The sequence below is a fragment of the Salvelinus namaycush genome, chromosome 9 (genome assembly GCF_016432855.1).
Source record: "Salvelinus namaycush isolate Seneca chromosome 9, SaNama_1.0, whole genome shotgun sequence".
NCBI lineage: Eukaryota > Metazoa > Chordata > Actinopteri > Salmoniformes > Salmonidae > Salvelinus > Salvelinus namaycush.
The window spans coordinates 42,449,176-42,469,371 of record NC_052315.1 but is presented as its reverse complement, the minus strand read 5'-3'; the positions used below and the strand labels follow the sequence as shown (position 1 = coordinate 42,469,371).

General features: G+C 40.5%; 1 protein-coding gene across 1 annotated transcript in view; it reads left to right on the top strand.

Moving 5' to 3' along the window:
• Positions 1 to 20,196, top strand: part of tspan9a (tetraspanin 9a) — a 285,667-nt gene that overhangs the window by 264,658 nt on the left and 813 nt on the right. The window contains exons 7-9 of the mRNA XM_039001479.1: positions 12,019 to 12,120; positions 12,524 to 12,655; positions 18,041 to 18,124. Coding sequence (XP_038857407.1) covers positions 12,019 to 12,120; positions 12,524 to 12,655; positions 18,041 to 18,124 — 318 coding nt within the window. The remainder of the gene's footprint in view (positions 1 to 12,018; positions 12,121 to 12,523; positions 12,656 to 18,040; positions 18,125 to 20,196) is intronic.

Below are 20,196 nucleotides of genomic sequence, written 5' to 3'. Positions count from 1 at the left end.
TTTGACAAACTTACTCCAGCTGCGATTCACTTCCTCTTTGCTCATTGTGCAGTATCAGGGCACGCGAAAGACATGAACAAAAGCACCCAAATACATCCTTTTAACAATTGACACGTTCTCAGTATAATGATGTAGGACCGAGTTTGGGAAACCCTGCCCTACGGGACTACCCAGGGACACAGTGATTTATGGCAAAGTGGCAGATTGTGGGCATGCGCCTGTCACAGAGAAATGCCAAAACCAGCTGGTTAACAGAGCACTAGGCCATCTCTATGTGCTTGTTGATGTCCTCCTCCCACTGGAACATCTAACTGCATGATGTCAGAGTAGACCACCGTTGTCCCAGGGAACATTCAGATGGACTACCTCCAAATCAGCTTGCATTTGACACACCGAGGGGGGTGATTATGATATATTCACGGTAACAGCTCACCTTAGCGAGAGATAACTTTTAAGAACCCTTCCATTGAAAACAATTAATCCATATTTTGCACTCCTATATTCATCTAGCCAGCTACATTGTGCAATCGCATAGTAAATATTTTCTTCAGTCTTTGTTTACTTGCTCTTGACAATTTTTCAGTGGGATTATGAGCTGGGAATCTTGTCTATAAATAAAATCAACATTGTGAGGGTTCACAAGGATAAAGGAATAAAGGAAATTCACATGAACACCACAACGCCTACTCCACCCATGCTCTACCAAGGTTATCCAGCACACAGCTTTGACCTACTACAGTAGCTATGTTGGTGTTGTACTTCAAACTATGTGTAGGCAGGTTCCTTAGGATTCAAACCTTCTCAAACAGCCTAATTCAGGCTCTTAGAGGAGGTGCTTCCACAATAATGTGATTTGTACCGCATGCAATGTAAAGTATTGGATTCTTCATGCACCACAGTAAAACATTATCCCATTACGTTACCTTCTCATGCTTTTAATTAAATGAAAGCAAGCCATCTGGCTTGATTGAGCAGTTTTGTCTTGTAGTAATGTGGTGTATGCCTGTATTTTCTTAAACCTTTATTTTAGCAAAACATGTTATTGAAAAAAAAAAATCATAATAACATCATTTTTTGGTCAGTAGGTGCCCAATATAACAACAGGTATGTTGGACACAGCAGCTCAGATAGATAAAGCCTGTCTGCATTCCTGATTTCTGATACTATTAGCTTACATGAGGAGTAATATTGAATTAAGCTCAGAACTACTTGTGTTTCAAACATGGCCCTGTTCTATCAATTGCTGTGCTTATCGAGGGACAGTTCATTACCGCTGTCAAAATAATGTGTAGCTTATGTTATGTTTGTACTTGTATTTATTTTTGAATCCTAAGCAGCCTGCCTACACATAGTTTGAAGTACAACACCAACATAGCTACTGTAGTAGGTCAAAGCTGTGTGCTGGAACACCTTGGTAGAGCATGGGTGGAGTAGGCATTGTGGTGTTCATGTGAATTCCCTTTTCAGACAAATGCCTTTTCTCACTTAAAACATGTATTTTTTTGTTTTATCTACAATTGGAGTTGAGACAAATATAATTATCTCTGAATTCAAAGACTTACCTAGAATTTTAATTGAATTAAGTTGAATTTACCAGGAGAGGGAATTTAATTAAAATTGAATTTGTGGCATTAACTCCATACCCGAAGGCTACTGTATCTGAGAATTGAATGGAGATCAGGCCCTGGACATATCTCTCTCTCTCTCTCTCTCTCTCTCTCTCTCTCTCTCTCTCTCTCTCTCTCTCTCTCTCTCTCTCTCTCTCTCTCTCTCTCTCTCTCTCTCTCTCTCTCTCTCTCTCTCTCTCTCTCTCTCTCTCTCTCTCTCTCTCTCTCTCTCTCTCTCTCTCTCTCTCTCTCTCTCTCTCTCTCTCTCTCTCTCTCTCTCTCTCTCTCTCTCTCTCTCTCTCTCTCTCTCTTATTTATATATATATATATATATATATATATATATATATATATATATATATATATATATATATATGAGAGAGAGAGATGGGGAAAGCCTAAATATAGTATGCCGTGTTACGCTCTCCCCATTCCCAAAAGATGGAATCGTTAATTTACCAAGGCTATTTGATCTGGAAATCACAGACATGCAGACACTTTGGCAGCATTTGGCAGTCTATTAATAGAGGCTCCAAAATTGAGATTTCGATATTATTAAACCATGAGTGATTATGCTCTAATATTCATGAGTATGTCAATTTACTGGAGTATGGAAGTACCTTTCTAGACTGGAATCTAACTGATATGCTACATTTCACCATTGAAACGTAGCATATCAGTTTGCTCTGCAGTGGAAGTCTTGCCTCCAGGTATGGCAGAGACTCAGGTACGCCTCTTTCCACTGCAGAGTGCTCTATAACAGTGCTCTATAAGCAATCACAGGCTTCATCTCTACTCCAGTATTCTACTACTGGCCCTGCAATGACCCACCATCTGATTACAGTAGATGGCAAGGCAAGAGACCAGATTACACCCATCCATCTCTAACGCTGTGACCTCATTCTGGGTGAACTTTAAAATATATATATTTCTATTACAAATTTCAAATGTATAATTGCAGCAGTAGTTCCTTTTTTTACGAAAAATAGCGCCAACCGCCCTCCCTAAAAAGATTTGGCATGGGATCCTCAAAAAGTTCTACAGCTGCACCATCGAAAGCATCTTGACTGGCTGCATCACTTCTTGGTATGGAAAATGCACCATCCTTGATCGCAAACTGCTACAGAGGGTATATCACTGGGGGTGAGCTCCCTGCCATCCAGGACCTCTATATCAGGCGGTGCCAGAGAAAGGCCCGAAAAATTGCCAAAGAGTCCAGCCATATAGACTGTTCCCACTGATGGCGTCCCACAAACAGTACCAGAGCACCAACAGGCTCCGAGACCGTTTCTTACCCCAAACCATTAGATGCTAAATAGCCATAAGACTGCTAAATAGTTAATTCATGGTTAGCTGGATTACACCTTTATCTGGCTGGCTGGCTAGCATAGCCATTAGCATTAGCGTTAGGAGGCATTTTATTTGGACTGGTGGGGGCGGGGCCCTGGGACCAGTTCCAAACTATATGACAGATATGGGTTGGGACACAGCCTGGCTGATTGTCTTACTGTATGTGAGGACTGGCAAAGGACACTGGGTGATGCACTGGGACAGGTTCCAAACATACAGTAGGACCCAATCTGGTGACAAGTGAGCACTGGAAAGGGGACGCTCAGTCCCAATTCAACCCATGTGACTGATACCATGGAGGACCCAGCCTGGCTGAGTGTTGTTGTGCCAGCTCTTAGCATGGGCACCCATGCCTGTCTGTCTGTGTCCTAGAGTGTCCCAGGTGGTGTAGCTGTGTCTCAGTAGCAGACCTGGGTTAAAACACTATTTGAAATAATTTTAAAATGCTTTATCTGGGCTTGATTGATCTTGCCTGTCTCAATGGAACCAATAGAATAGTAGCAAAAGGGCAAAACCATCTGGCAATTAATGGCAGGCTAGAGCAAACGCTAAAAGTATTTTTTAAATTCTGAATAGTATTTGAACCTAGGTGTGCTCCATAGCAGCCCTGGCCAGGTAGCGGAGTGTTCAGTGCCCTGTGGATAGAGCATATGCTGCAGGAGCAGGTCAGGAGAAACAGGTTGAAGGGATTACGGTAGGATTTGACAGTGTGGATTTGACAGTGGGGAGCTCTAAGAAATGTTGTCTGATCACAGTTCTCCCTCAGTAAGCATTACGGCACCTCAAGGCCACAGTAAGCTGTAAGATGTGTGGTAAATACATAAAAAGCTGTTGTAAGCTATTTTTGTAGCTCTTTTTATCTTAATGTAACCTCATTTGTCCAGGTTTAGCTAGCTATGTCATTTAGAGTTTTTAATTCTTGTTTTCAATTACCATCTGGTGAAATGACTTGAAAAGGGGGATATAGTAGAGGGTGTGAAACATATTGTTAATCTTAGATTTTTCCCCCCTCTAAATGGTCAAATAACTCAAGCATAGATTGGTAACTTAGAGGCCATGAGTAACATGAGGCCATGAGTAACTTGTTCAAAAAGAATGGCACCGATTGGCTTATAGGTGGCGCCGTTATAAGCAGTCTCTCTTAAACCCTCTTATCCGCTTCCCCATTTGACCTAGAGACTTCATGCTGCACACATTTGCCTCAAGGACCCATAAAGTCCTTCAGGATAGATTTTCCTCCAAATTCAGTGTGTAGGCCCATGGTACATCTCTAAACTAGGGAGTTTTTATATATATATATAAAAACAGAATATAGCTAAGCAGAGGCAAAATCCTAGTGGAAAACCTGCTTTCCATCAGACACTGGGAGATTAATTCACCTTTCAGCAAGACAATAACTTAAAACACAAGGCCAAATTTACACTGGAGTTCCTGAGTGGCTGAGTGACAGTTTGACTTAGATCTGCTGGAAAATCTATGGCAAGACTATGGTTGTCTAGTAATGATCAACAACCAATTTGACAGAGCTTGAAGAATTTTTAAAAGAATATTGGGCAAATATTGTACAATCCAGGTGTGCAAAGCTCTTAGAGACTCACAGCTGTAATCACTGTCAATGGTATTTTAAATAACATGTATTGACTCAGGGGTGTGAATACTTATGTAAATAAGATATTTGTGTATTTCATCTTCAATAAATTTGCAAACATTTCTAAAAATATGTTTTCACTTTCTCATTATGGGGTATTGTGTGTAGATGGGTGAGAAAAATGTTTTTAATCAATATTGAATTCAGGCTGTAACACAACAAAATGTGGAATAAGTCAAGGGGTATGAATACGTTTACATTTTTACACTTTAGTCATTTAGCAGACGCTCTTACAGCAGTGAAAGCCCTGTATGTAACGCTAATGTTCAAAATCATCTGCAATCATTGTCAGAACCAATAGTCAGATTCAGTCCAGATTTTGTATTTAGACTCATGATTACACATAAAGGAAGACAGTTCCTACATGATAGAGCTCTTGCTTTGTTATCCAACTGATCTTGTGTCCTGTGACACCCGTTCATTGCTGTTCGTATATATTTTTTTACATTTTCAAACATTATATTCTACTTATAAAGCATTGACACTAAGAATGTATTCTGACATCTGCTTGCATTCATGTGGCCATAGTGACCCAAGCCCCAGAGAGAGAAAGCCATTGTGTTCCATCACAGAGGAGAAGCATGGTGTTCCATGACAAAGGGGTCAGAGTAGCCAGACATCCCCCCCAGGTCTGTAAGTCATTAGTAGGCAGGGGGTGTTAGTGTTCCTCGCTCTCACACTGGCTGTCTGCAGTGTGACACGTCACAGACATCTAGCAGGGGGCCAGACATCACAGGCCCAGGGCCCCATTCTGACAGCAGTAGTGGCGTGTATTCATGGTTGCCAAGGGAAGCCAGGCTTCCTCAAAAAATGTACCATAAAAAAAACATAAAATAATTTATCTTTCGTCTCTCTGTGTTTTCAGAATTTTCCTTCAATTTTGCAAGAGGCTGAATGTATCTCACCAGAGAAAGCATCCGAGCGAGCGAAACAGCACCCCTCTGCCTCTGTATTTGCTGGCCATCTATCTGATGCGGTCTGGTCAAAAAGAGTATTACATTGTTGCCGCCCGTAGCATTGAATGCAAGGAAAGCCAAGAAGCATTGGCCTCCCTTGATTAAAAAAAGCATACAATAATACCCAATCAGCGTTGAGATAAACTGAGTGAGCTCAACTGGTCCTGGCGTACCAAAAACAAGTGTCAGCGGGATGCCGTTTGGATTTGGCTTCACTCTTATCAAGAGAAATACGTCGACAGAAAAAACTTGAATTGTTGCATCTCGTTGTTGAATTGTTGTTGTTCTCCAGTGGCTAGCCAGCTAAAATGGTCCCTTCCCTAAATTAGCCATTTATTTATGTTATCTTTATTTAACTAGGCAGGTCAGTTTAGAACAAATTCTTATTTTACAAAGTGCATCTCCGAATGGCACAACGTATTATTCAAACAGGTCTGGGCAGGGTTGTTCTTTACGCATGGATGACGTTGTCTTTATATTGTAATCTTGTACTGTAAATATCCTTTAATAGGCTATATCCCTAAACAGTACCGAAGGGGAAAGAGTGACATGCTGGGAGAATGACCGTGGTTTAGTTTCCTCCAAATCATTGATCAGTGAATGAAAAGTTGCTAACGGAACCTTGATGATAACCTATAGCAAGACGCATGGTCAAATTATGAAAATGCATGAATAAGAGTGGCAATCGATAAAAACTGCAAAGGAGCACGCATGTAAAGCACATGGCTTTATATATGAATAAAGTGTCAATGTCAATGTAAGCTAAAGAGTCCTTCGTATTGAAGCCTACATTATATTGTGCCCTTGTTTGGACATCTTCTGCACTTTATTGATAGCTGGAAAATGCTCAAAGATTCAGAGAATAGAATAGAATAAAATTGAGGATTGTATTATAATACCAATGAATAATTTTCAAATTTGATATTTGCAACTGGGATAGACTATTCACCACCCGCCCACCGTACATTCTGGCTAGATCTAAAGGTACAGGTGAAAAATCAGTCAACTACACACTATACCTGGCCATGCACTGAGCTCTTCTACTGCAGCTCCATCCTAGTCTGTCCCTACATGCATCCCCAATACATAGCTCAGTTTAGATTCTGCTATTAAAATCCTTGGCCTTTCTGTAGCCTACAATGTTTTCAAATATTAGATTTTGCGCTGGCATTGGACATGGGAACTGTAGAACACTTTCTCTCATTCGGGATGATATCTCTTCAGAAATACATCTATTTCTACATGCCCATTTTATTCAGAGCTGAACATGGTATTGGATGGTGGCATCTGATCCATCGGTTTCTAATGAAGACCATGATCTAATTCAACTGGCCGGTGTCATTTTTGTCAGGACGATACAACCGTGACGTTTACCGTATGCTTTCCTTATCCGGAGGATATCCGTACAAGATGCGTCTTCGACTACCTCCGGAGGTGGTCAGGAAGATCTAATCCCAATCAGATCACAATGTGTCTTTTGATTGTCTACACCTGTCGACAAATGTGGGTACAATCAGAATGTGGACGGGATCAGGACAACGGCTGGCGTCTCTCTCCCATCCTATTCTGCTGATGCAGGTGGATCTGCAGCTCAAAGGAAGCCAGCAGCGTGCTCCATAAGGAGAGAGATTTTACACTCTGTCAATATATCTCCTTGAGATATTCTGTTGATGCATTTTGACAGGTTCTGAGGAAAGTTAATGAGTGATGAGTGACAGTTTTCTCTAAGAATGGCATAGTTTGGCTATCAGAGAACAATTTTACCGTCAGCATAGACTTACTTGATTCGAGCATGTTATGAGAACTATCTCACACAAAAGAAGTGTTTGTATCCATTTCTGCTGCAAAGGGAGAAAAATAGGTCAAAGCAGTGAGAGATCAAGCCTTTCGTTTGTTTCATAGTCATTTCTATGCCTGTTGTTAGCGGTGGTAAAAACTAGATCATTATGTTGCATTTCAAGACATATCGAAGACTCTCACACGTACAATGGAGGGAGGGTGGAAAGAAAGAAAATGGGCTTTTGGGCTCAGAAGATGACTGGTTCCCTGTTCTCTCCTGTGATTGTGTAGCTGTGGGGAGGAGTAATGAGGAGCGAGAGAGACTCGTGGAGGAGAGGAGAGATGGAGATGGGGCTGAGAGAGGTAGAGATAGATTATGGTGCTTTTCATCTCATTTCCCTGCACAATGACAGATATGACGATGCCTTCACGCTGATGAGGAACAATACAGATACACTGCTCTACTTTGGGAGAAAAAAATGATGATTTGAAATGATGCAAATTTTATTTCAAAAGTTTGGGAGAATTTAAGTGGGTTATGAATAATGAATAATTACTTCGCCTTTTTTTGTGAAATTATAATTATTCTGAAAAAGTGAATTCCTCTTTTATGATTAACTCAGCAAATAGTTTATTTATGCCCGTTATGGTAGAGAAATTCTGTGTTTTTTTCCCACACCGATAACGAATCACCTCTCGAGAAAAACGAGTTCAAAAGTTTTGCTGTGTTTCGCTCACTGTGACACTGAATATAAGGGGGCTTCTTCTGGTCTTGCAAAAGGGGAATCTGATATTTGAATGTCCTCAGCAAGACCCGAGTGTCATTATAAGTGTTATTCTCCAGCTGCTCAATTCCTGTCGAGCCAGAAGTGTATTTTGATGCCTGAACCATAATAATTATCCCCTCTTGCTATACAGCAAGCCCCTCTATAATAACAATGTTCAACTTCTCCCCAGTCAGTCTGTTAGTGTTTCATCTAAGAGTGTAGATTAGAGAGGAGAGGCACACTAGTCTGTTAGTGTTTCGTGTAAGAGTGTAGATTAGAGAGGACAGGCACACTGCATCGCCTTCCCAATGGGCACAAACTGGTCAAATCAACGTTGTTTCAACGTAATTTGTCTACATATTGTGACGTGGAATCTAGGTGGAAAATACATTGAATTTGCAAAAAGGAATCAACGTAAACTGTTATTTTATGGGTGAAATTTCAACAGCTTTCATTGTCTGCTTATATGCCCCCATTATTTATCCTACGGTTCTGACTTGGTGTACAGGGAGAATGCTGTAAGAACGGCCCATGTTCTGAATTCTGTCGCTATACATTTCAAAAGTGCTGAACAAATAGTTATATTGACTTTTTCCATCCTAGCTCGATCATTAATGTCTTAATCAAAATTATGGATTGCCTCTTATCCGCTTGTCGTCCCCTTATGCCATAGTTTGTACATCTCAATTGTCAGTAGAAACCACATTTGTTTAAGAAAGTCAGCCATATCCGCTATGTTTTTTTAAAAGACAGTAAATGAGACTGAATGAACTGTTTCGCTGTCAGACAAGGCTCCACTGATAGCCAGGTGTAGCAGTGGTAAGGTGTTGGGACTGCTGTTAGGACTCTGCTGTTGGGACAGCTTTATGTAGGCCCTAAGAGTTTGTGGGCACTGTTTGTCACTGTTATAGTGCAATTAAGGTATTTGTTGAGTATTGTGTTGTGTAGTGGCTTTGCTGGCATTCATCCTGGCAATTTTTGTGTTTGTTTGCCCCACCAAGATTTAAATGCTAAAATCGCCACTGCCAATGTGCTATCTTGAGAATGATTATTGAGAGATCTCACTGTTGCTATCGAAGTCATTCCAAAGGGTAGGTATAACAGAGCAAATGAAATGTAACCATGTTTTATAAGTCATATACTGTATCATCAATGATACTATTTAGGCGTATATCGCATTTGCGATATCGAAGTCATCAACAGCTTTTGCGAAGTCATCAACAGCTATTGTTTCAATTCAACCCAGGGTTCAACTAAAAACAGACAATACATGTCCTAGGGTTTCAACCTTTGGTTAATTTCTCATTTAATCTTCAGGTTAATAATTCAAATGTTGGATTCACGTCACCATCTGAACCAAAAATCTAAGTTAAAGAATAGGATTAAATCGAATTAAAAGAATAGGATTTAGTCCTATTCTTTAACTTTGATTCTGAGATGGAGACGTGAATCCAACATATCAGTTATTCATTTGTAGACAAACTGGATATTGAATTGTGTTTGGTTGTCAACGCAACTAAATATCACCAGATGCCTTTTAAATAAAGTTTGATTTGATTTAGTCATATTCTTTAACTTAGATTTTTGGTTGAGACGTGAATCCAGCATATCAATTATTAATTTGTAGACAAACTGGAATTAAAGTCAGACTAAGTCAGTGGAACAAAATATACATCTCCTTCAAATGTTGATATTTGGTTGCATTGACAACAAAACACAAATCTATATCACTTTTGAAATGCAGTAAATAGCCTATTAACTTGTAGACAAGTTAACAAATGATATGTTTGATTCACATCTCTAACTAAACCAAAAAAACACGTTTTGTGATTTTGGCAATGAGGGCCGTTATCTACCTACTTCCCCAGAGTCAGATGAACTCGTGGATACCATTTTTATCTCTGTGTCCAGTATGAAGGAAGTTGGAGGTAGTTTCGCGAGCCAATACTAACTAGCGTTAGCAGATACTCATAGACTTCCAGTCATTGTGCTAATGCTAGTTATCAATTGCACTAGCGCTAGTTAGCAAACTACATGCAGAGACATAAAAATTATATCCGCAAGTTCCTCTGACTCTGGGGAAGTCGATAAAGGGCCTAATTACCAAAATCCCTAAGTAGTCATTTAAAGAATAGGATTAAGCCAGTGGCTCAGATGAAACTATCCAAGCATTAGATACATTTCCCTTAAAGTGTCAGTGCAATCAAAAACGTGATTCTTTTCCTGTATTTGTTTTGTATTTTTGTATAAAAAATGACTGAAAAATCAACAGGAATTCATTGAAAAAATTGTTTTAATTGAGTAAATATATTCCCACAAATAAAATGTATGTCTCAATGTAGTCAAGCTATGACATTATTGCTATTTTCAAATATAATATATTTTTGGGCTTAGTTGTTTGTATAATTATTTTCCGGCCCCCCAACCATCCTCTCAGACAAAAATTGGCCTGTTGCTGAATCTAGTTGCCTACCCATACTCTCTAGAGTCTAGACGATCCTATCCGCCAATTAGGGCTGTGTATGTAAATAAATGTATCAACATGCCCACATGATCAGACTGAGCATTTCAATGGCAAAAGGAGGCTCAGGGAAATAAATGATATAATATCATATTTGGAGTTATTTTCATGAAATAAACGCACACTGATATATTAGACAGTGATTATTTAATATTAACATTATAAAAAACAGATTTTAGAAGTTGAAATTTGGTTGAGTCAACCAAACACAATTCGATATGACTTTTGTAAGACAGTAAATAGCCTAAAGTAAAGGTTATCTTACAAACTAATGTAACAGTATTTATTCAACCTTAAAATGAGTAACACATCCATAGCCACATTTTGAGGTTAATGTAATTATAAATGTTTTCTAATGTAGGCCTAATCATAGAAAGCGTGCACGTTCAAGATAGCATTCAAAGGTTGCAGGTCTGTGGAGATCTTTTGCTATAATAATCTGTGCAGAATCTCAAACAGCATCGATCACTTGCAATATGTATTTTCAATGTAATATCAACAGCAATGTACATGTCATTTGGTTGTGATGAGGCACAGTGAGAAAACACATGAAGTATAAATACAAAATATCTGTTTGTTGTGCTTTTAAATGGTTGAAAGCGCAGGAATAACACATTTAGATGACACCATTGTTTTCCATTGGAAACTGGTTGTCCTTTTAGATGGTTGAAAGCATAGTGATAGATAACACATTAGGAATTCAACAAACTTCTGTGTTTTTTTTGTTATTGTGGGGGAATAAAGGTTCAAGTCTCATTGATCAACGTCTCAACCAAATATTACCCACATTTCCATGTTGAAATGACACGGTGTGCCCAGCGGGTTGTAACTTCCACTGACAGCGTTGGCACGGTTACTGTGCCATTCATGTCAATGGGGGGACATCTTGAACTTCTACAGACATGGTGCTTATGCTTTAAGATTTCAATATGAAACAAATTGCCTGTTTTATCTCCTGTAAGACCAGCACGCACTCCTCTTACAGACATAGTATCATTCCTCCATATAATGACTCCCATCTCTGCACACCGCCTTCAATCTTCCATGGTAGTTTCCCAGCCCTCTAGGCATACACGGCTGCTCTGGAACAGCCAAGCATAGATTGTATGCAATAATCTCATTAACACGTGTGATGAAATATTTATATCCATTAGAAATGACATGAGCACTGATCGTATTGTTAAGATCCAGTCGAGAGGAAAACGCAATAGCTATGCCAAAAGGCATATTTAAATGTAAGCTCAGTGGAGGGAATCGAGCGACGTCAAAGTCAAACCTTCAGATTTAACAAATGATATGCGGCATAATCCAATGTGTCTGACAGATTTCTAGGTCACCTGAAGCCATCTATCTAACCAAGGTTTGTGTGTGTTGTGTTATCTGTCATCAGGTCAGCGAGAATGCCAAGCAGGACCTGAAGGATGGCTTGTCTCTGTACAACACAGACAACAATGTAGGCCTCAGGAACGCATGGAACATCATTCAAGCAGAGGTATGTAGTATGTGACATTCTAGGATCATGACCATTCATGAACAATCCACTTTCACATGTAAAACAGCAAAATAACTTTAATGTGGACTCAAGTTCACCTCAGGATAGTGCATAAATGGATTTATAGCGAAGCCTTCACCTGAAACCATTTTTGCTGTAATTACCATGGATGGTTGAATTAACAGAACAGCCGGTATGGAACATCCATACTGTTTCTTGGAATATGCTATGGGCTACCTAAGATACAGCATCTTAAGGGACAGCATCTTACAGGGAGCGTACATACGTAATTACAATAGACTAACTTACTGCCGTATTTATCAGAATTGTTTTAAGGACTCTTTGAACGCACAGACAGGTAGCACTAACTTCTGCTGTCCTCCTCCGTGTGTGTGTCTTGCAGTGGAAGTGCTGTGGGGTGGTAGGGTACACAGATTGGCACGAGGCCCTCAAGGAGAAGGTGGTGCCCGACCGCTGCTGCCAGGAGCACTACCAGGAGTGCGGACGCAACTCCACCAACATGTTCTGGACACGGGTGAGTGGGCGCACTGGACACCAGGCGGGCACAGGGCAGTCACTGTCATGAGATGTGAATCCTCTGGAATAAATTGGAGGCCTATAGGTCATATATTAAACAATCAAATGTTATCAATGTCACAAGCATGGGAAACCAAAGAGCATTTTAACACCAGAAAAGCCAGGCCCTTTGACCCAATGACCCTTTGACCCAACAATGTAATAAATACATTTCATATATGGTATCGGAAAAATTATATATTTTCAGTGTTTATGAAGGTCTTGAGTAACATCAGAATATGAAGAAACATTTTTTTTAACACAATTGTCACGTTCTGACCATAGTTCTTGTGTGTTTTACTTGTTTTAGTGTTGGTCAGGACGTGAGCTGGGTGGGCATTCTATGTTGTGTGTCTAGTTTGTCTGTTTCTATGTTTGGCCTAATATGGTTCTCAATCAGAGGCAGGTGTTTTGTATTGTCTCTGATTGGGAATCATATTTAGGTGGCTTGTTTTGTGTTGGGATTTTGTGGGTGGTTGTTTCCTGTCTTTGTGTTCGTTTCACCAGAGAGGACTGTTTCGGTTTGCCACGTTTGTTATTTTTGTATTGTGTAAGTGTTCACGTTTATCGTCTTAATTAAATATGTTGAGCACGAACTACGCTGCGTCTTGGTCCGATCCCTGCTACACCTCCTCTTCAGACGAAGAGGAGGAAGGCTGCCGTTACAACAATAGCATTTTCAATAGTTTACTTACTGTGGCACATGCTCATGTTTGGAATGCATGGAACAGTGGTTATTCTTGGAAAACGTTTTATTTGGAAATAGAGCTTATCTCTTTAATTTTGAGAGTTATTTGGCAATGATAAGGGTTTTGGTACCCTCATAATCTGCTCTTTCTGATAATATATAGAAATCAAAACATCTTACATGCATGTAACTATGTAGGAGGATTTGAAAAAGTTATTTTTTTGCGCAAAAAAAAATATATACAAAAAATCCTCTTAAATCTGCTTATAACACATTCCGTTTGTGACAACATATGTGAGTTAAATAGACTTATATAGGAAAAGTCAAGGACGGAGGGTGGCATGACGTAAAAATTGACTCACTCGGCTCTTCTAGTGCCAATCGAAGAGTGCACAGATTCCTTCTGCTCAGAAAAAAGGTGTATCTAAAAGAAGTATATATTTCAAATGACTATACAATAGTTACTTTGCAAGTGTGTTGAGATAAGGATTGTATTGTTCTGAACATCATTTAGAGTTTAAGTAGCCTAACATTGCTTACTTTGAATTTTGGTCACTGTGTGAACTTTTGCTTTCATTTTGCCTAAAACAGCAGTTTGATTTTACAGCACAAAACTTCAGGGTCTACATGTTCCCTCCATATCTGTACTGCAGTGTGCCTAAAGATGGTTTTGAGTTCCATGTAAATCTTTGCAATAGAAAGCCCCTTTTCAAATGTTAAGAACAAACTGTTTGTGTTTTTAACTAATAGAAACATCACCATGTGAAGATACTTGTAAATGTGCGTGTATGTATGTGTACAGTATACTATATATTATAGGTATTTTTGTTTTTTTTGTTTTGTTTTATTAGTTGTATTAATAGTTCTAACAGTCGTTTTTATTAGTTCTAGGTCTATTAGTAGTTGTACAACAACGTATTATTATTATTATTATTTAAGTGTTATTATTATTAGATACTAGTTGGCAATACATTTGCAGAATGACCACTTGTCTCTCAAATACATCGTTACAGTTCGCTAGCTAGCAAATTTTTTCCATATTAGCATTGACATGAAATCAGTCAAAACACCTCAAAAGAAGATATGGTATCAATAACATGGGGGAAACAAGCTGAAACAAGCCACCTACGATTCCCCACATGGCAGTTTCTTGTCATTCTTGCTAGCAATCTGGCCTTCCAGAATCACAACAACATGCTGACTTCTGCCCCATGGAAGCACGCACATTGTTTTCGTGACATTGTCAGCCAACCCATCTATTGTAACAGCTGAAACTGTCACTAACTGCCCCGCCACATGGTTGTCACTAGTTAACACAGCCACAATGTCATAATTATAATAATACATCCTAATAATAACACATTTCATTTGAATAGAGCATTTCATTCCAGAGTTGTCTCAAAGCTCTACGGAGGAAAGCAAAATAAAAATGAAAAAGACAGTCTGTAGAAGTGGGTTTTAAGGCCCATTTTAAAAGTTCAGAGTGATGGAGCAGCTCTCAGATGGCCAGGGAGAGCATTCCATAGGCGAGGGGCAAGGGAGCAGAAGGCTCAGTCCCCCATAGTTCAGAGATGTGTTTTAGGAACTGGAGCAGAGAGTGCGAAGTGGCTCGCTGATTGAGGTGGGGCTCAATCCATTCAAGGCTTTAAATACAAGCACAAGAACTTTGACGTCGATCCTGTAGTTGACCAGTAGCCAGTGGCATTGGGCCAGGATCGGGGTGATGTTGTTTGACTTCTTGGTCCTGGTCAGGACCCTGGCAGCACTGTTCTGGATTAGTTGTAGCCTCTGTAGTGATTTGGCTGGGAGGCCCGTCTAACAGCGCATTGCTGTAGTCAATCCGAGAGAATAGGAAGGCGTGAATGAGTTTCTCTGCATTTGGCTGGGAGAGTGATGGTATGAACCGGGCAATATTTTTAAGATGAAAAAACAATGTTTTACATATTTGTTTTATGTGGGCATCGAAGGGCAGAGAAGAATCAAACTTGACTCCTAGGTTGGAGATGACAGAGGACAGACAGGTAGATGGCCTGGCCGTTGATTATAGGGCAGATATTTCCAGCACTGGTGACCAGCTGGGGTGTCCAGCAGGTCACAAAGCATAGCTTTACTCAATTATGGCTAAACCCTGCCCATTTCTACAATTTCTCTATTTGATTTTAATATGATTTTAAACCTAACCTTAACTTTAACCACACTGCTAACCTTATGCCTAACCTTAACCTTAACCACACTGCTAACCGTATGCCTAACCTTAACCTTACATTTTCCACAGCCAATTTTGTGGCAATCTGACTTTGTGGCTGTGTTATCGAGTGCAAACCCCACCACATGGAGATAGTAGTTTCACGTTTTAATTTCACATGTACAAGTACAGTGAAATGCCTTTCTTACAAGCTCTACCTAACAATGCAATAATCAATAACAATGTAATACTAGAAAAAACATGAGAAATATGAAGAAATATGAAAGACACAGTAAGTAAGTAAGGGTACTATATACAGGGTCAGTTCCAGTACCATATTTACAATGTGCAGGGATACTGGAATGAAGGAGGTAGATATGTATAGAGGTAAGGTGACTAGGCAACAGGATATAAGATAAACAGAGTAGCAGCAGCTTGTATGTGAGTGGATGTGCATATGTGTTGAGCAGTGGTGGTCGGTTCCTTTTAAGATAAGGGAGGACAATCATTTTGTTATGAGTTTGGCCTTATTTCTATTACAGCATATTGGATGACTGTCATTCATATTCCATTCAACCAGTTCAATGTAACATGGATAGGTTTAGGCTACTACATGATACTTTAATTTCCCCCATACCCATCATGAGGTTGCTACAACCTAGCTTATGAATGCAAGTTTACAACGTACGCTAGGTGCACAGGTCGAGAGAAATTTGAGTAACCAAGGTGACAGACATTGACACATTCAATACTGCCTTGCACACTCTTGCCTGCATCTAGCTGATCTAGGGTGTAATCATTAGCCCAACAGTTGCAACGAGAGTTTCTATTGGACAAATTCAGGTATGTTTATCCCCGTTTCGTTCCGTTTGCTTCCGTTTAAGAAACGTATTTCAACAGATCACACGCAAATATAATTCACTTTCATAGCAGCCACATACTGTAGCATGATCCCTTTGATAATTGTATAATTTCATCTCGCATCTATGCGCTCTCCTCCTCTCACCCTTCGCTTGTGGACTTCAGTGCACAACACATCAGCTGTCTGTGACCGCTACACACAGCCTACATCGCTGTCTCCATATTATAACGTCATAGTCAAAATAGCTACTAGAACTAACACGTTAGTAAACCCGCTACAATCATGCAGTACAGTGTACAGTCAGCAAGGAGGTTAGCAGTTACACCGGCGGGCCCCGGTGGCAAGAAATAAATACAACCAAAAGCTTACCTTGACTTGGCAGATTTCAAGTGTTGGATAGCCATATCCATAGTCAGCTAGCTAACTAACATAGCATCCCTCTCTGTTTGAGCCGGATGTTTGAGTAGGCTAAACTAGCTATCTGCATTCGCTAGCTAAGTACGGGAAAGTGAAAAAAATATAATAAATATAAATATAATAAATATATAAATATACAGTAGCTAACTCTCTCTCTCGCTTCTCCTTCATTTTTGAAGAAATTAATTTGTTCAAAACTGTTCAACTATTGTCTTTCTCTCTCTTTGAGTCAACTACTCACCAAATCTTATGCACTGTGGTGCTAGCTAGCTGTACTTTTGCTTTCAGTACTAGATTCATTCTCTGATCCTTTGATTGGGTGGACAACAGGTCAGTTCAAGCTGCAAGAGCTCTGATAGGTTGGAGGACGTCCTCCGGAAGTTCTGATAATAACTATGCAAATCTATGGAAGGGGGTGAGAACCACGAACCTCCTAGGTTTTGTATTGAAGTCAATGTACCCAGAGGAGGACGGAAGCGAACTGTCCTCCGGCTACACCATGGTGCTACCCTACAGAGTGCTGTTAAGGCTACTGTAGATCTTAATTGCAAAACAGTGTGTTTTAATCAATAATTTGGTGACGTGAATATATTTAGTTTAGTTTTATATAGTTTTACATTTAGTAGAGTCTATGGCTTAAACGATTTTCCGGGCCTTCCTTCCACACCGCCTGATACAGATGTCCTGAATGGCAGGGAGCTCGGCCCCAGTGATGTACTGAGGTGTCCGCACCACCCCCTGTAGTGCCACGCGATCGATGGCGGTGCTATTGCCATACCAGGCAGCGATGCAGCCAGTCAATATGCTCTCAATGGTACAGCTGTAGAACGTTTTGAGGATTTGAGTGCCCATGCCAAACTTTTTCAAGTAGTAGTGACCTGTGAATGAACCTGTGATTGATAACATCTTACAGTATGCATGAACCAGAGATGATAGCTACAGAAGGGCCACTTCAGTGATTTTACTGTGTCTCTTTCTCTCCCCAACAACCTTGTGCGTCCGAAATATTAAATGTCTTGCCATATTCAAAATTGAACGATCCAAAGTGCTTTTCAATTGCTGTTTTTGGCAGACCGTTATTTATCTCCATCGAGTGACTTTTACTGTTCTTCCATATTTCCTCCATCACCCCCTAGTCTATCTTTCTTCTAGTGTCCGCTCACAGTTCTATTGTTGTCCCTCTGTCCCCTAGGGCTGCTATGAGAAGGTGGAGGAGTGGCTCGATGACAATAAGCATCTCATGGGAACCATTGGCATGTGCATCTTGGTAGTGCAGGTAAGCAGCAAGCTCTCTCCATGAAGTGTGTGTGTATGTTTGTGTGTGTGTGTGTGTGTGTGTGTGTGTGTGTGTGTGTGTGTGTGTGTGTGTGTGTGTGTGTGTGTGTAACTCCACAGCCACACACTCCCTCTCCCTGTGAGAGACAGGCCAGTAATAAAGTCCATGCTCAGTGGGCGTAATAGCACCTACACATTCTGCCATACTGAAATATCGAAGATGGTGTCTGGTGCTCCCTGGTCCTGTCTGAGGAAATCAAAGCACCTTGGCTCTGTGCCCAACGCTGGAGCTGGAGCCAGACACCAGGAAGTGATATAAGACCTGATAAAGAGATCTCAGCCTGCTGCATCCCTATGTTCCTCCTGTCTGTCCTTTCTGTCTGACTCCTCTGTCTACCATAAAGTACCTGTCTGACTATCTTTTCTCGTGGTATGTCTCTCTGACTACGCTAAAGCACCTGTCTTCCCAACCTGTCTGCCTCCTTGTCTACCCTTCCTGTCTTGCCTACCTGTCTAACTCCAGCTGCCTCTCTGCTCTTCCCTACCTACTCTGTGTCAGAGGCAGGAGAGCCCAAGCTCTTTAACGTATAGAAGTAGAGTTGTCACCATGATTTTAGACTGTACCACAGGGCTGGTCTGCACTCTCTCTGCACACACACATTATCAAATCCCAAACACACCTGTTGCATAGGGTGTTTATGAGAGAGGGATAGAAGGAGAGCAGGAGAGAAGTAGAGAAAGAGAGAATGAGAGAGATATAATGAGGATATATAGAAGGCTGAGCCTGCAGCAGCAGAAGGACAATATACTGTACATAATTTACTTTTCCTTTGACCTTTGGCCTGACCCCACCACCTAACATTCCCCAGCCCATTACTGAGAGAGTAGTAGAAATGAGAATCATTAAAAGGCAGTCTGCAGAGAGATGGCCTGTGTGGTCCAGCGGTTAGTGTTGACACACGTGTATGCCAGTTCCCGGCGTGGGTTTGAATCCGGTCCACTGCCCTTTGACTCCAACTCCTATCTTTTCTGTATTCACACTATTGTCCTATCTGTTCAATAACAAAATATGGAACCTAGAACCATAGATAGACTTTGCTTCAAACCTCTACTTTGCTCTGTAGAGTAAGCTGGAGCAAGCTGGGGAGAGTCCGCATGAGTTAATCAAAAGCCTCTGCCCTACAGTTGCATCCCTAATGCAGACATACTGAACAGGGTGTGTGTCTGTGTGTGACAGGGTAGGGGTTGGAGTTTGATCTGTGATGTGTGCTTGGCATTGCTCAAGAGCCTGGTATAATAACTGTTAGCTTTGTTCACCACACTGTGTTAGATATTAGGTGAGACTGGCAGAGTTTAAGAAGGTATCCCTAAGCATATGGACCCAAGTTTGTCTGGAACGAAAGGGAAAGTCAGCAGCAGCTTCCCAGAGGCTAATGCTAATCACAGTAGCAAAATACTTCCTACGGTAGCTAGCTAGCTAACTTCCGGTTACAGTAAGTGTGGTCTGCATGTGTAACTGACCTGGGTTCAAATACTACTTGAAATAATTTATAATAATTTAGCTGGGCTTGATTGAGCTTTCCTGGCACAATGGAACCAATAGAATAGTCAAAAAAACGCAAACCCCGCCCATATGGCACTCTGGGCAGGCTAACGCTGTTTTTGAAAGATTTCAAATAGTATTTGAACCCAGTTATGTTCTGTAATAAAGAGTTTTACTCACTCCAGTCCTGACTGCTTCAGATAATGGCTTTAGGATCAGCCTCCCGACTTTGATGTGAAAGTAGTCCTACGTATCACAGGCTATTTCTTAATGGAAAACTTCAAAGAATAAACTTTTTTTCCCGGCGCTTTACCTCATTGACATAATGTGCTCACTTATCTCACGGCATTTCATCAGTGAGATACAGAGGCATGTTGTTATATTTGATGTTTCAAGACGGCCTGAGAGAGAGAGGAGGTAGCCAATCTCTATCCCTGGTTTGGAAATAGGAAAATGTGGGTTGTTTTCAAACTCTGCTGGAGGATTTTTCTTCAGTGTCATAAAGTCAACACAAGCCCAGAAGCACTAAC